General features: G+C 38.5%; 1 protein-coding gene across 3 annotated transcripts in view; it reads left to right on the top strand.

Moving 5' to 3' along the window:
• Positions 1-16978, top strand: part of LOC118544814 (phospholipid-transporting ATPase IB) — a 581647-nt gene that overhangs the window by 144662 nt on the left and 420007 nt on the right. For all 3 annotated transcript variants that reach the window (XM_078070549.1, XM_078070551.1, XM_078070550.1), the window contains exons 7-12: positions 968-1041; positions 3102-3171; positions 4193-4320; positions 5546-5657; positions 11640-11805; positions 16628-16755. In XM_078070549.1, coding sequence (XP_077926675.1) covers positions 968-1041; positions 3102-3171; positions 4193-4320; positions 5546-5657; positions 11640-11805; positions 16628-16755 — 678 coding nt within the window. The remainder of the gene's footprint in view (positions 1-967; positions 1042-3101; positions 3172-4192; positions 4321-5545; positions 5658-11639; positions 11806-16627; positions 16756-16978) is intronic.

The following is a 16978-nucleotide window of genomic DNA, read 5'->3' as shown; positions in this document are numbered from 1 at the left end:
CCTCAGCCTGCCTGACTTGAAAGCCTATATTCTACCTATCTGGGTGCTTCTGTGACCTCATTTAAAGGATTTACAAACCCTTGGCCATGGTGCCCCATGGTCAGCAGATTAAGGCCTTTTTCTTTAGCTTGGGGTCTTGTGTCTGGTGGAGTCTATTTCCCTAGGTGGTCTCTGACTTTGGCTGTGACTCTTTTTTTTGTTGAAGTTCTTGAGGCTACACAAATCTCTGTTTTAAGTGGTATGTTTCCAGGGAACCTTTTAGATGCACTGTTCATGGGTGAAATCAGTATTGCTTTGTAATCAGACCACTGGCCAGTTGCTCAGTTTTGAATCTTGGGTCTAACACTCACTGTCTGTGTGACCTTGATCAAGTTATTTCTCTTTGAACCTCAGTTTCCCCATTTGTAAAATGGAGAAAATTTATTAACTCAATTGATCCTTGCAATAACCCCATGATATATGTGCTCTCAACCCCATTATATATATAGATGTGAAGACTGATGCACACAGAGTTTACATAACTTGCTCCTGGTTACTCAGGTCTAGCAAGGAATCCAGCCGGGGGCTTTGAGTCCAGCATTCTGGCTGGCTCTGGAGGTGTACATTTAACCACTCTCCCCTACTGTGTACAGCTGTGGGATTGTTCCAGAGTGCAAGAGTGGAATTTGCAAGTGGATGGAATAATCGTAAGAAAATGAGACCTTGATAGTTGTTCTGACTCTTCTCTTTTCTTACTCTCCTTTTATGTTTTTTTTTTTTTTTTTCATTTGGCATCACTGCAGAAAGGCAATATTACCATTTGTACTGAAAAATTTTTGTTCTTGTCAAGGAAAATAATTTGGGCTTCTGTCTTAAGCTTCATGGCATAATTATATAGTAATTTTTTCTTCAAATATTTAACCACCTTAATGACTGTTTGTGCTTTCCTGTCTTTCATGCTTCTCTGTCCTTGTCCCTGGTTTTCTAGGTGGCAGTGGGAGACATTGTGAAGGTCATCAATGGGCAGTACCTCCCGGCAGACATGGCCCTGCTATCCTCCAGGTCAGGTGTGCAAGTGGGCACATTGTTTGAAATAAATGTGAACAATAAAGCATTAAGTGGTGACTATAGGAATCACAAGCCACCCTTCCCTCCCACCCCTGGAGGCACCAGCCTTCTCTCTCTGGCCTCTTCTTCAGTTACTTGTCATTTGCCTTTTTTTGTTCCTGCCTTAATCCTAAATTTTCTTTCTCCCTTCATTCCCTTGTACTTTTGTAGAATTCTTTTAGATGTATTGCTTCATTTTAGTCTCATAGCAGTTCTGGGCTATTTCGTATTCATAGGAGATGCTCCAGAGCAGTGGAGTGATTCCGTCAATAACACGAAGACTGCAGCCTCTCTGAGGCTTGAGAACCAGTCTCCTGGTGGGTCCAGGGAGTCTTCCCGTAGAGCCAGGGCCTCCTTTACTAGCTGCTCAGAGATCCGGCCCACGTTCGCAGCATAGACATGACCTGTGGTTGGTGTTGCCCCTTCATTCGTCCACGTTGTGTCCCTCTATCTGCCCAAGTGCCACTGCCATGTTCTCCAGGTAGTTTCATGCTGGAAAGGTATCACCAGTCACTAAGTGACATGAATAATGGACCATGCAGTCCTTGATTTTTCCTTGGCTTGATACATAAAAGTATATATCAAAGACAGAGTGCTACAATTAGGATATAAATAAACTCCTTTTCATGAGTTCAAGTTTAATTCTATGATAAGACTGAAACTTCCTATGTTTTATGTGCTGCAGGGAATCCTAGATACTCACACCGTTGGCATTTTCTTTGAATGCAGTGTTGCTTTTATTGGATTTGATCATACATTGGATTCTAAGCCTTAGCATGAATTTACTGCTTGAGATAAAACGTTTAAAAATAGGATCCCAGGCCCATAGAGAAGGAAGAGCACCATATATATAGGGCAGGACTCATATTTGTCCCTATTGATTGGTAACAAGAGAAATAGGGAAATGTGGATCACTTGACAGTTTGGGGTATGAATTTTCACCATAACCCTCAGAAAACCTGGTTTTAATATGAGATGGTTTGTCTGAGCTGACAACATATTTCTAGGATACTCATTACTGTTTGAGTCTGTACATTATGCTAAGCAGTCCACTGAGTACATTATCCCATTTAATCTTCCCCCAAACCCTTGGTATCCCTACTTTATACATGAGAAAACACAGAAACAGAGATTAAACAACTTCTAAGTCCCCACAGCCCACAAAGGTAGCAGTAGGAGATTTTAACTTAGCCAGTGGGTTGCAGACTCCATTCTCTTGACCACTAACTATGCAGCTAACCCCAATGATTAGAAATAGGAATACAGTATCTACCAGGATTATTGTTTTTTCTTTTTAAGATTTTATTTATTTATTTGAGAGAGAGAGAGCATGAGTAGGGGGAGGGGCAGAGGGAGAGAGAGAAACAGTTTCCCCACTGAGCAGGAAGCCTGACACTGGGCTCGATCCCAGGACCATGGATCATGACTAGAGCCGAAGGCAGACGCTTAACCAACTGAGCCACCCAGGCACCCCTGCCATGCTTCTTGTTATTCTTTGAGTGTTCTGTCCTTAAAATTGGATGTTTTGATTAAAAAGTTACGTGTTGACATAGTAAAAGGTACAGGGAAGAAAAGGCTTGCCAAGCTTGATTGCTGAACTCTGGCTGTAATGTTCTTCAAAAGCTGTGTTTGTACTGGCTGCATCTAGGGTGGCTCTTTTGGTCAGGAGCAGGCCAAGTCTCAGACTCTAAGGGTCATCCAAACACAGTGGTGGAGTCTTAGCTGGAGCATATTGTGTTTCCCTTAACCTACCAGTCCTCTTCTCATTCTACTTCAGTTATTTCTGCTACTTAAGGTCAAGCAGCATTATGTGGGGTCCATAAGTGTGGATCATTGGGCAAACAACTTTGTGTTGGTGTTGAGCCTCAAAGAGGAGTGTCTTTCTGGTCAGTTAGGACTAAAGTGGTTGAAGGGCCAGTCAGCAGACACAGTTTCCATGGTAGAGACTTTATGAGCTGTGAATTTGTGGAGGGGATTTTACTAAACTTTGGCTTTTTAAATTTCTCTCTCCATAGTGAACCTCAGGCAATGTGTTATATTGAAACAGCTAATCTAGATGGGGAGACGAACCTTAAAATACGTCAGGTAAAGTAATCTTTTATGACTTGTGTTGTTATGGAGACCCAAATTGCAAATTTGGTTCACTATTCCAATCATTGTATTTTCTAGAGAAAAATGTTCTGCTAGATAGGGTTATGCCTTAACCCTAGTGGAACCCATGGGAAGAACTTGGCTTTTATTATGAAGGGAACCCCTTGAGAGAGACAGTGGAGTTAGAAAAAGTGAGCTTCATCCAAGTATGGATAATGAAGGGTATCTTGCCTTAATTTATATCTTAGATCTATGTCTGTTAGTGCAGGTGGAAAGAGATCCTGTCAGCTAGGTTGAGCCACATGGTGGAAAGGGCATCTTCTATATGGAGAGATGCAGTAGGCAAGCTCTGGGTACCTTACTTTACATAGTTGTTTTAACTGACACTTTAATTCTAGAAAGTAATACATCAGATACAAAATTTCTATGCCTCAAAGCTGTTCTTACCATATATTTTAATTCTAGAATGAAAAATGGTCTTTACTGTAACACAAATTTTAAGCATTTGACACCCAAATTTTCTGTTGCATAAAGTTGAATTTGATAATTCTGTCCACCGGTCTTTCTTTTCTATTTTAGATATTTGATTTAAGTAGGGTATTTTTTTTTCTGTTTAAAGAAGTGTTGCTGAGTACTAGATATAACACTAATAAAACATTATATTAAAAGAATGCTTTATTCTGTTTTTATGACTTGTATTAAAGTAGAGCTAATAGAGTGCTCTCTGCAAGGTGCTTGAGTATGTGGTTACTTGAACATGGATCTTCCCAGCACAATGGGAGAATCTTAACTTTGCACTTCATTGAATTCTTTGGAAACTTTTGCATTAGGTTGCTATGGCAAAGGCTGCCTGGGAAGTCTATCTTGAGGGGCTGGTAGCTTGATTTGTTAGCCTCCCCAGTGACTCCATTTTAGATGATTCATTATTTCCTTTGGATTAATAGTGGGGATGCTGAATGTTGTCCCCAAACCTGGAAGATTGTATTCAGTTTCCTCTTTTGGTTTAACATTTTAGGGTCTGAGTCACACTGCTGACATGCAAACAAGGGAAGTATTGATGAAGTTATCTGGAACTATAGAATGTGAAGGACCCAACCGCCATCTCTATGACTTCACTGGAAACTTGCACATAGATGGGAAAAGGTATCACTTTTGCTTTTCTTAGTTTTTATTTTATTTTATTTTTTTGTTCTTAAATGGGACTAAGAATTACTGGAATTGGTAAAATATCAGCTTGTTTTTTTGGTTTTGAAATATTTTAAAACCATGAGATTTCTTATGTTTAGCTTAGATATGAGAGACTGAGCTTTTCCTGAAGCACAATTTCAGTCAATATAAACCTTCCTTCCCTTAAATTTAAGGAAAGAACTGATTTTTGTCAAGAAAAACAGCCCCAGGGTCTGAAATGAGATTAAAAGTACTGGCTGTTTTTCTGTGTGTCTTACCTACCAGGAAGGAGAGGTGGTTTGGGCTGCATAAAATTGTCCAGAAGAGCAGAAGAGAAGCATATCAGGTGTATAAGAGCTAATCTATTTATTAGAGAAACCTTTTTTTTTTTTTTTTTTTTTTGACTAGCATTCTTCTAAGTAGCATTTGTTTTTATCAAGTTGAGTGGAAGGAACAGCAATTACTCTTCCTTTAGAATATTCACTGCCCTGTTGTCTATATTTCGTTGTCTTTGTCCTCTTGGCATTTGTTTGATTGTTGGAGAGTCATTTTTGTCATTATGTTGGGGTGCAGTTTCTCCCTTCTGCCCATCTTTAATCTGCATGCTCCTTACCGATGCTTCCCACATTTGTATTTTAAACAGACTCAGAGGGAAGGACCTAATCGTGGGAATCAACCCAAAATAACTATGACAACTGTGACTGCTTTCTTGGTTTTCATTTAGCATGCAGAGCCATTCAGTCGGCTCCCCCTTTTGAATTTCTACATTATCATTCAGCCTTTTATTTAACCATTAAATCATCCTTGACAAATTTGATATTCTAGCTTTAGAGTCTGTAAAATAAACTGGGTTTCCCAATGAATAAGCTTCTTGTTATTTTAGCAATTTCCTTTTTGGGTGTATAGTTTCATGCCCGGGTTTTAAGAGAATACAATTCCCTCTAACATTTTATAAGAAGAATATATATTTTTCTTGTAGTGATGAATGGATAGGATAAAACTTTTTTGTGGATCTCTTTTTTCTTTTTTTTGTAGATGAAGGCAATGGTAACTTTCATTGCTCCTCTCAGTGAAATAGTTCAAATTTGAATAAAAGAAACAATCGAATTAATTGATTAATTGTGGGTTTATGTTTAAGGGGGAAAGCTCATGCTCATTTGTCAAACTATCATTAAATATAAATGTTGTTTCTTATTTTTAGCCCTGTTCCCCTTGGGCCTGACCAGATCTTATTAAGAGGTACACAGCTTAGAAATACTCAGTGGGTCTTTGGCATAGTTGTTTATACTGGACACGACACCAAACTCATGCAGGTAAAACATTTCTATGCTGAAAAACAATGCTGATTTCAGTCTTTATTTTTTCTGTCCATTTTTATGGAGTAGAGAATGCAAATGCAAATGTTGCATTTAGGGGCTTGAATTTGTGAACCTAAATTTAGAAAGGAAGTACCTTTTATTTCTGGTTCCTTGGGTAGTTTTTCCTGGATTTCCATTATTCTCTCAGATGTTTGTTACCTCTTGCTTGAAATATCGATGGTCTTTGTTTTTTCCAGATTTAGGGCGATGATCAGTTCTAACTTATTTTATCTTCTGGACTTAAGCAGAGATTCAGTCTAACTTTCTTATATCTCTACTTCTCTTCCTCACCTCACGAATTAGGATTTAATAGTAAATTGTACTTTTAATTAAATCCTTGGCAATTTAAAATCAGTTATTTTTGAACTAATATTTATTCTTCATACACCAAAAGAATTAAGTTAAAATGATCTTGCTCTTTCTCCCTGTTAATGATTTTCAAGATATTGGTCAATTTACAGCAGCCTGCATTTGTATTATGGTGTATTTTGCCAGACAGCTTTTGAAATTCTGTATAAATCAGTGTCCCAATGTGTCATTTCTTATATTTCTTTGGTATCTTTTGGATCTTATTTTGCTAATGGTTGCTGTTTGCGAGAGTCAGCTTTTCAGCTTGTCAGCTTGTCTGTTCTTTTGTATCACTTCCAAAGCATGTATTTGACTGTATTTCTTAGTTCAAAATTATTTAATGACCACCACGCACCAAATCTTGAAGTAGGCTGTGTGGATACAATAGTGAAAGGCCCAGCTCACCCTCTGGGAGCCACACAGACTAAGGAGTAATACAGAATTACCAGGTAGAATGAGAATCGCTGCAGTATGTATCATTACAAAGTGCTCTAGGTGTCTACAGAAAGGCCAAGCAACCCAGGATTGGGGCTGTTAGTTGACTAGATACTAGAAACCCATTTTAGATGGAGAGTTGGGGGGGCGGCTCTTGTGTTGGCCGACTGTTTGAGGTCAGATGATGGAGGAGGAGAAAGTTAAATGTTGATTAGAACGGATGAGGTGATAGACCCCATTTCTACCCCAGCTGGGAAATGCAATGGAGACGGGGTGGCAGGGATTGGAGGAGATGGTGGGCATGATAAGTCTTCAGAGTCTCGTGACATTGAAGACTGTTGCAGTTGCCGCTTAACTGGCTGATCAGTGTGTAGTGAGGACTGAGAGATAATGTATCTGGTGCTCCGTGCTGTGATTTTGAAGACAGGATAATGGCAGGGCTGGGGCCAAGATGGATACCATAAGCCAACTGCTCACCTCTTTAGAGAGTGAGGGACGTGGCTGAGAGGTTGGTGGATTTGTTGAGGGACGAGGCAGAAGACAGTGTAGCCAAATGGCATGAGTTTCACGGTGAGTGTTTTAACATGGCATTCGAGTCATAAGGGTCAGAAGTACTATTGGCTTCAGATTCCAAGGCATGTGAGTCTTCACTGGAGCACCCTCTGCTTTGAGGAGCTTCAGGGAAGGAGTGCCCTCAGCTGGGTAAGAAAAGCTCCCAAAGGGGATGAGGACATGGAAAAGTTTTGGCCCTGGGATGCTAGGGTGTGTTGGAATGGCTGCAGTGGGAGTGTGTACGTGAGGGTGGGGATCCATGGTGGCTGAGAGAACAAATAGTTGGTGAATGCTGAGGCCCCTCTTGGATGGATCAAGATTATTCAATGTATCTGAGATGCGTTTTATCTGTCCTTCCTGCTAGGTCCTCACCGGTTCAGAACTGATTAGAAAGTTTAAAGTTTGTTAGTTCTGAATAGCCTGTTATGTGGAGACTTTACTTTGATGAATGGTTTAGGGCTCCACCACCTACTAAGTATCCTCTGACTTCCCAGTTCAGTGCCAGCAGCCACACCTAACACTGGGAGCTCTACTGACCACAGATCACTTCTGTTTTTATGATAAAGAGACAGAGATGACAAAGACTTAGCTCAGATTTAGATGGGACCCCAACACCTGTTTTTAGATTGTGCATATTACAAATTTAACCACTCTCCAAGATTGTTTTTTTCAGGGTGACATTGGTAGTACAGCTTTGTAGCTAAGGTGTAAGAGATCATCGAGTTATACCTAAAAATGATCCTATCGTCTTTTCAGTGAGCAAAGTGTGCACAGTTACCTCATGAAGTTTGCTCTTGGGAGTGAGATAGGCACTCCTCCTTGCACCTACATGTGATAAGCCCGTGCAAGGCTTATTATGTGTTGAGTGTTCTAGTACAGAATGATGGAAAGACCCAGAAACATCTGCACTAGACTTGCTGTGCCTTTAGGACTGCAACAAGTAAAAATAATGAGCTTTCAAGAGGAATGTAATATAACACCTATAGCTGGAAGCCATCTTGTTTGTGAAATAACATTTTTTGTCTGGACTTGTGCTGCTTGACCACAGAGGGGAAACACAATTACTTTAGGGTTCTTCTACTTTTTGTTTGCTCTGTAAACTCTTGCCTCAGTGTCTTCTCTTCAGAGTTCCCCTGTTTCAAGTTCAGTGTAGTTACACGTGGAAATATTTTCAATATTACTATTTCTATTGGTTGATTTAATGGGAAGGAGGTATCATCACATTAATTACAGCAAATACTTAGTGCCCACATGCATTGTTCTAAGCAATTTGCATGTATTAACTCATTTATTCCTCATAATGGCCCTATGAGGAAGATACTATTATTGAGCCCATTTTCTAGATGAGGACAATGAGACCCAGTGTCTAATAGTTACTGAAGTTACACACCCACCCAGTAAGAGAGAGATTTGGGATTCAAACCTAGGCAGTTTGGCTCCTGAGTCCATGTTCTCACTAGTTACTCTACCGACTACTTTCTTAGGAGGGCAGAAAGTGTATAAAATTCAGGTCAATTATAAACTTTTCAAACTCTGACATTTTGGCTTTTTTTTTTTAACTACTATAAGTAAAATTTTTATTAAATACATTTATCAGCACTAGTTTCATAGTTGTTTTTAATAGCAAAACATTCTAAGAAATGTAAATGACAATAGAGATGGTTCTGGAATTATATATAGCCACTTAATTCAAGTTTTTATTTTTTTATCACTATTAAAATTTTGTTGAATTAACAAACCATAAAAATAACTTTTTTGCTATACAATTCTATGTGTTTTAACATGTGTATAGATTCACATAATCACTAACATCTTCATGAAAGATGTTAGTTGAAAGATGCTTATTTCTATTAAGAACTCCATTACTCAAAAGCAGAAGTATTTTCTAAGAATTTTATGGAAGAGTTTAAAATGCTAGTCAGAATTTAACATTACAAGCTCATCATTGTAAGTTGAAATGTTCAGGGAATGGGAGTGAATAGGCAGAGCCTGACTTTCCACAAAGTGTGTGTGATGAAGTTTGGGGCTCTTGTACTGGATGAAAGATAACTTTTTCTAACCCTGTTAACTGGCCACGACTGAACCATTGGAAAAGATCAGAAGCCAGTAAACTAATGGAGTCATAGAAATGATGCTTTTTGTAAATTTTTTCTCCCTGTGCTCCAGTGAATGTTCAGAATGATAAGATCATGAGTTTTAAAAGATGGGGATAGACAGTCTTGGAACTGGTCTGTTGGCTTCTTCCGTAAGACCAGAGGTGATATGTTGTCCCCATCAACCTGTAGATGGGATTTGATTGATGGGTCAGCCTTCACTAATAGATTTCCATTTAGAAATTTAAAGGACTTTTTTTTTTTAAGTCTGTAAAGGACAATTCAGAGAACTGAAGTGAAAGGGAGAAAGGAGAATATAAAGGAAGTTGTTGCTGTGCTGTTTAAATACTGAAACATTTCAAAACGACCGGTAAACTGATTACCTACCTCCCTACCCTGCAGAAAACCAGGCCATGATGGTAGTATTTGTGGGTTTGGTGATAGAATTCAGGTAACCATTTCAGTGATGTTGTGGTACGAGCTTCTCTAGGGAACTTAGGGATGAATTGCTCTCCGTTTTCATTTGATTTTATTTTTATGTTGTGGTTTTATTCATATTCTTCTTTTTGGAGACATTTTCATCCTAACTCTTTTAATGATCAGATGAGTTGAGAACAGTGAAGAGTGCTGACTTAAGTTTTGCATAACGCACCATTTTTATGGCCAGTTAATGCCTTTCAAGCTTTCAGATCATCTGATTTTTGCAAATCGGTTGCCAGTAGAGAGACCAAGCTTGTGACTCATGGAGGGAGACCTGTAGACTGAAGCTCCTGTGTCTATCTGCCCCTATCTAATTCCTGGCTTCCGGTCTAATCCAGGCTCTGCTCCCCTCCAGGAATGGATTATTAACATCTTCTGGGTACTGTATTAGTTTCCTATTGCTGCCATAACAAATTATACAAATTTAGTAGCTTAAAGTAACACAGAGTTGTCATGTTACAGTTCTGTAGGTCAGAAGTCTGGTATGGGTCTCATCCATGTCACGAAGCCTGCAGGGCAGCATTCTTTTCTAGCACACTCTAGGGGGTTCTAGAGGAGAATCTATTCCTTGCCTTTTTCTTCCTTCTAGCGCTGCCCAAATTTCTTGGCTCGTGACCCCCTTTTTCCATTGTCACAGTTGGCAATATTGCATTTCTTGGGCTATTCTTGTGTAGTCACATTTCCCTCTGACTGTAGCCAGGAAAAGATCTCTTCATTTTCTGTTTTTAAGGGCCAGTGTGATTAAGTTGGACCTACTTGCATAATCCAAGAATATTTCCCCAAGTCATATCCTTAATTTTTTAAAATTTAAGCTTTTTTATTTATGAGAGAGAGAGAGAGAGACAGTCGGGGGTGGGGGAGGAGAGCAGAGGGAGAGGGACAAGCAAACTCCATGCTGAGTGTGGAGCCCGACACAGGGCTTGATCCCAGGACCCCGAGATCATGACCTGAGCCAAAACCAAGAGTCAGACACTCAACCAACTGAGCCACCCAGATATCCCAGTCATATCTTTAATTTAATCATGTAAGCAAAACCCCTTTTATCACATAAAATAATGTATTTACAGGGTCCAGGTATCAGGGCATGGACATCATTGGGGAAACCATTATTTTTCCCACCACAATTACAATCAGAACATTTTTAGTAAATGACTTCAGGTGCATAATTGTCTGGTGCAAATAGGTCTATTGACTTTTCCAATGCTGAGAGAATAATAGTTCCAAATTTTTCACCTATGTGTAGAGGTCCTTGAATCTGGCTTTAATGAATCTTTCTGAACTCACTTGCCAACACTGGCTTCTGTTCGAGCTGGAATGGTTTCCCCACCTGCAGTGAGACATCAGACCATGCATGTTTATAGATGGCTAGGCTGTCTTCCACTTTTGTTTTACTTTCCTGTCTACATTCTGTTTATGACTCAAGACTGCACTCAGATTTCTCACAGCCACTAGAGCTTTCCTGACTTTCCTGCTTTTTTCTTGTTCAGTTTTCCAAATGAACTCTGTCCATTCATTTATTTTGTTACCTATTGATGTCAACACCTATTTTGCATTTTGGATGTGTGTGTCTGTGTATGTCTTTTTTTCCTCAATTTTGAGGGGAAAATATATACTGCAAAAATAGTTCTTTGTATATTAATTATAGAGCTCTATTATTACCTTGAAGATTCAGTCTAGATTTTTATGGTACAGAATCTTTAAGTTTCTCTTGAATTAATGACATCCTGATTTCTTTTAAACTGATTTTAAGTGATTTAGAACTTGTTTTCTAAGATTGCAAAAGTAGCTAATTTTATACTAAAATGTAATCATAAGTACAGATTGAATTATGAGTCAAAATGTGTTATTATTTAAAACTAGCTATTGATTCAGGAGTATGGTACACTTTTTAATTTCATTGGTTATTTGGCAAAAATACAGTCTTTTATTTTTATTTGTTGAATTTGGTTAACTTACCTCCTTTTCTCCCCACTCCTTAACCCCAAGCCTGTTCTGTGACTCTTATACATTTTTCAATGCTGTTGTACAGAATTCCACAAAAGCACCCCTCAAAAGATCGAATGTTGAAAAAGTGACTAATGTGCAGATCCTGGTGTTGTTTGGCATCCTGTTGGTCATGGCCTTGGTGAGCTCAGTGGGGGCCCTGTACTGGAATGGGTCTCAAGGTGGAAAGAACTGGTACATCAAGAAGATGGGTAAGTGTCAGGATGGAGTGCTTGTTGAAGTAGGATGAAACCACTTTGGAAAACCCTTACAAGTGTGGTTTATGTGTGGTGGCCATGCCATCCTTCATTCTTTTGGCTACTCTATAAAAGGCCAACCTTCTTGAAAGATTAGGAGTTGTGATGAAATGAAGGGTGAACACATGTGGGGATTGTTTTATATTCAAATGATTGTATTTTTAACTATTTTTTGAGTTATTTTCTTAGTGGTTGCTCTAGGGATTACAATAAATGTCTTAGTTAATCAGCATTTGCTTCAGATTAATACTAAATTCCAGTAAAATACAGAAATTTTACTCCAGTATAGATTCATTTCTTGCCCTGCGTTGTGCTATTATCATATATATTACATCTGTTATCAACCCAGTAATCCAGTGTTATAATTGTTGCTTTATATTATTTAATGTCGATTAAGCAAAAAGAAAATACACTTATAGAGTTGTTTTACATGAACCTACTTATTTACCATTTCTAGTACTCTTCATTTCTTCCACAGATTTGAGTTACCAGCTTGTGTTATTTCTTTGCTTCATGTAGCTTTATCCTGTCATTGCTTTGGGCTGTCATATATATATTACATCTGTGTATAAGGCCAATGATGCACTTTTATAATCATTTTTGCCATGTTTTTTTAAGTCCAAAAGAAAGGATAAAAAATATGTAATTGTCTTTTATAAGTACCTGTTGTGTTATTACCTTTACCGATATCCTTTGTTTATGTGGATTTAATTCCTGTCTGGTGTCATTTCCTTTCATCCTGGAGAATTTCTTGTAAGGCAGATTGGAGAGCAACAAATTCTCTGTTTTTATCTTGGAATGTGTTAATTTCTCCTTTGTTTTTGAAGCACAGTTTTGCTGATACAGGATTCTTGTAGAATTCTTGGTTATGTTCTTTTTCCTTTCAGTACTTTGCATATGCCATCCCACTGCCTTCTGGCCTCCATTGTACTGATGGGAAGTCAGCTGTTAATCTTACTTTTTCCCTTATATGTGAGTCATTTTCTATTGCTGCTTTCAAAATTGTCCTTGGTTTTCAATAACTTCGAGTTTATTTTGTTTGGAGTTTGTTGAGCTTTTTGGATGTGTATGTTAATATTTTTCATCAAATTTGGGAAGTTTTCAGCTATTATTTATTCAAATATTGTTTCTGCCACATCTTCACTCCCTTCTCTTTCTGGTAATTCCATTATGTACCAGTTGGTCCAAATGATGTGACCTTAGGCTCTGTTAATTTTTCCTTATTTTGTTTTCTTTCTCTTTTTGAGATTAGGTAAGCTCTATTGATCTACATTGAAGTTTGTTTCTCTCTTCTGCTAGCTCACATCTACTCTTCAGCTCCACTAGTGATTTTTTTCATTTCAATTATCATACTTTTCAGTTTCATAATTTCTACTTGGTTCTTTCTTTTATCTCTTTCTTAATGCTCTCTGATTAAACAATCATTGTCATCATACTTTCTTTTAATTCTTTAAACGGTTTCTTTTAGTTCTTTAAATATATTTATAACAGCTTCTTTGAAGTCTTTGGTCCATCATCTGGGTCCCCCCTCAAAGGCAGTTTCTATTGCTTTTTTTCCTGTTTCTTTGTAGTTTCATATTTCTTTGTTGTTGAAAACTGGGTGCTTTAGATAATATGTTGGGGCAGTTCTGGATTCTGTTTCCTCTTCCTCCTGGGGCTTGTTGCTGTTTTTTATCTGTTTAGTGACTTGCCTGGAAAGATTCTGTGAAGTCTGTTTTCTCCTGCAGTGTATAGCCTCTGCTGTTACTGCTCAGTTTTATTTCCATGTTCTGACTTTTTATTGCTTTTCAAATGTATAGTTTAAGATATATAGTGGTTTGTAGTATATTCACAGATTGTGCAACCTTTACCTCTTACCTAACTTTAGAACATTTTCAGCACCACAGAAAGAAACCCTATCTTCATTAGCAATCACTCTTCTCCTTGTTTTTATTTTCAAGCCTGGATTCCTAGAGGTCAGCATAGCTTAGAGATTAGCCAGTGATTGGTCAGAGGTTGTTTGACCTATGTGTGGCTTGTAGAATGCCTTCAGTGTTTGGGGAATTTAAAGTCTGCCCACATTCAGTCAGGGACTAGTTGCTCACAAGTACCCTCTCTGGTCTCTCCTAAGCAGGTGCAGCCTTATGCATGGACATGACCTTCTGGACCACCAGGGTTGAGTGTGATCTTACCAAGGTTTCTTTGGCCATTTCTTTCCATGGATATCTTTGTTTAATTTCTGGCTAGTCTTCTAGTTTGTTTGCTCCTACTAGTATTGTGAGATATTTGTCTTCCCTGATTATTAGCCACTGGAATCTCTATTGTTTTTGACAGTGCCCTCGGCGTGGCTTTTTTCATGCTGTGTTCCAAATAATGTCATCTTCCTCAGGCTGTTCCTGTCCTGACAACCTGCCTTACTCTAAGAGTACCAGCCTGCCTCACCCTGGGACAGAATTTCTGCAATATGGAGCTGGGGGCATGGGGTGGAGGGGACTCAAACTGTCAGTCCCAACCACCCACCCAGAACAGAATTTAAACATCATGGCTCAAGGGGAAAGGAGAGGGAAATAGCTTCTGACTTAAATGCCTAAGGTCTCCACTTAGATTAAGTAGAATTTTTGAATACATGCTTTTGAATTTTTTGTATGCACTGTGATCACTTTCCAAGCACTTTAAATGTTTGTTTTTGATAATTTTATTCAGTTTTATTGCTTCCTTTTTTTGAGAGATTTGCCAATCTCCTTACATAGCAATTCCAAAAATAAATAAAATTTAATGACAAAATATTTTAAAAAATAAATCTGAATTTTAAAACTTTGGAATCTTTGCTTGAAGTTTTTGTTATTCTTTAAATATATTTTGGTTAAACTGATAAAAACATTTTTTCCTTTTCTAATTATCTCATGCAGAAAAATCAAACACTTTTGAATGCCCAGGAGAACTATTATTGCCACTTTACAAATATGACTGGGACTTGAGTTGTAGGTGGAATCAAAACTCTTGGTTTTGGTTCTTAAAATTTGGATATGTCTAGCTTCAAATATGAAGATTGAATCTTTGTGTACATATATAGTTTCAAAATGTCATGATCTGGGTAAATAAACAGCATTGGCATAATCTTGGTATACAGGCTTTGTGGAAGCTGGCATTTAAATTGCCTAATTTCAAACTCCAGTACTAGCTGTATGATTCATGATGGAAGAATAGTCTTTGTGTCCCACCCATAATGCTGTCTGCTTTGTTCTCTTTTGGAAAAGTTGGAGTAGCTCTGTTAAAAGCCATCAGACTTCACATTTACATTGTCACTGTAGGAGCTTTGACTTCAATTTCTATCAGATTCTGTCCTCCATCATCTCCACTTGATTGTTTTTGTTTGGCTGAATGAACTTTTATACATAGGGTCTTCCCCGAATGTGCTCTGCTTATTGATAATATATATGATGATTCAAAGTTGCTTTTGGCCTGTATTCAAACCTGACATTTGAAATTTCTTAATACATAATTCTAATTGGCAGATATTTCTTCCTAAGGAAATTATACCTCAGAGACATTTGTTAACTATTGGTACTTAGAGATCCTATTTAGCAACTACTTAGTTCAAAAGAACAAGGTTGCAAAGTGACATGTCAGAAAGAAAAGAAACAATCAACAGGAAAAACAGAAGCCTTGGTAGGAGAGAAGAAAATGAAGGGATGGTAGGAAGGTGAAACTACTGATTAGCTTGTGCCTACTCCCTGTTACCCTTTACTAGCCCCTTATGCTGCCATCACAGCTACCCTCCAGAACTTGTAGGCTGAGTCAAACCACTACCATTTGACTAATTTCCTGGAGGTAAAGCTCAAGTGTGTTTTGAAGTCCTTACAAATTACTAATCTCCAATCCTAGCCTTTTGCTATCTTGAAATACCAGTTCCCCTCAAGAGGCGTCTTTGATACCAGTCAAACCTTTAGCCTCCTGCAACCTTTCCTCACCTCTTGCCAAGTTAAGCTCTTTCTACTCTTTCCTTTAACCAGGGTGTCATGGTCATCAGGAAAGAACTTTTCTCTTTTGTTACAGACCTTGTACCTCTTTTCTCTCTCCTGGTTCCTCTTCCTGTCTAAGCTGACTCTACTTCTGCTTTGGATTCTGTCCCCTAGGGGTCTTGATCCATCATTAGGGGTCCTCTTCTGTTAAGATTTTCTTCTGTTATCTTCAATAAATAGCTCCAGTCTTCCTGCTTCCCTCTTTTTACCTGCTACCGTTGACACTTCTTTATATCTTACAAACTCTTTGGAGTATCCCAGATGGACTCTTACCTTAGTAAGGTTGTAGATACTCCTTACAGCCATTTGACATGCCTGTCTTCTTTTCTGCATCCTTTTTAGTTAGCTGTCTTCTCTCTTTCTGCCAAAACTTAACTAAAGCCTCTGTTCTTCTGGATGGCCTTCAGTGACCATGCCTTCCCATTAAAATAAACCTCTTCTGGTTTCAGCAATGCCCTATGAACTCCTCCTCAGTAGATGTATGCTGCTGCATGGTCAGGAAGGGGCATGCTCACTCCTGCTCACTCCCCTCCCCTACAACCTCCTGTTAGAAGCCAGCTCTTTACTAGAAGAGATTGTATTAATAGTCTTTGTATTCACAGTTCATACCATATACTAAGTGCTCCATAACTGTTTTAACTCAAATCTCTAAATTTATACATAAGCCTGTAGACTTTTTTGGTGAACATCTTTAGAAAAAGTCCACAAAAATAAAGTAAAAGGAAACTGAACGAGATGAACTAAAGTGATACAGGTACTTTGGTTTTCGTCCACAGACACGACCTCAGATAATTTTGGATATAACTTGTTGACGTTCATCATCTTATACAACAATCTGATTCCCATCAGTCTGTTGGTGACCCTTGAGGTTGTGAAATACACTCAAGCCCTTTTTATAAACTGGGTGAGTATCACAGCAGAGTCTCAAAGCTGAGCTGCTGGAGCAATGTCAACCAGTATTTTCTCATACTCTCTCAGAGCATCAGTCCTTCAGCTGAGCTGCCAGAAAAGGACAAATATCTTTCCTTTATGATTGGGTCTGGGACTTAAACTGGCCAGAGAACTGGCAAGGGATCTCTGGCAAGGCTGTCCCTGAGCCGGTGATGGCAATGACTGGTTACCTGACA

The sequence above is a fragment of the Halichoerus grypus genome, chromosome 4, assembly GCF_964656455.1.
Source record: "Halichoerus grypus chromosome 4, mHalGry1.hap1.1, whole genome shotgun sequence".
In the NCBI taxonomy this organism is placed as follows: Eukaryota; Metazoa; Chordata; class Mammalia; order Carnivora; family Phocidae; genus Halichoerus; species Halichoerus grypus.
This window is presented reverse-complemented; position numbering and strand designations above follow the sequence as displayed.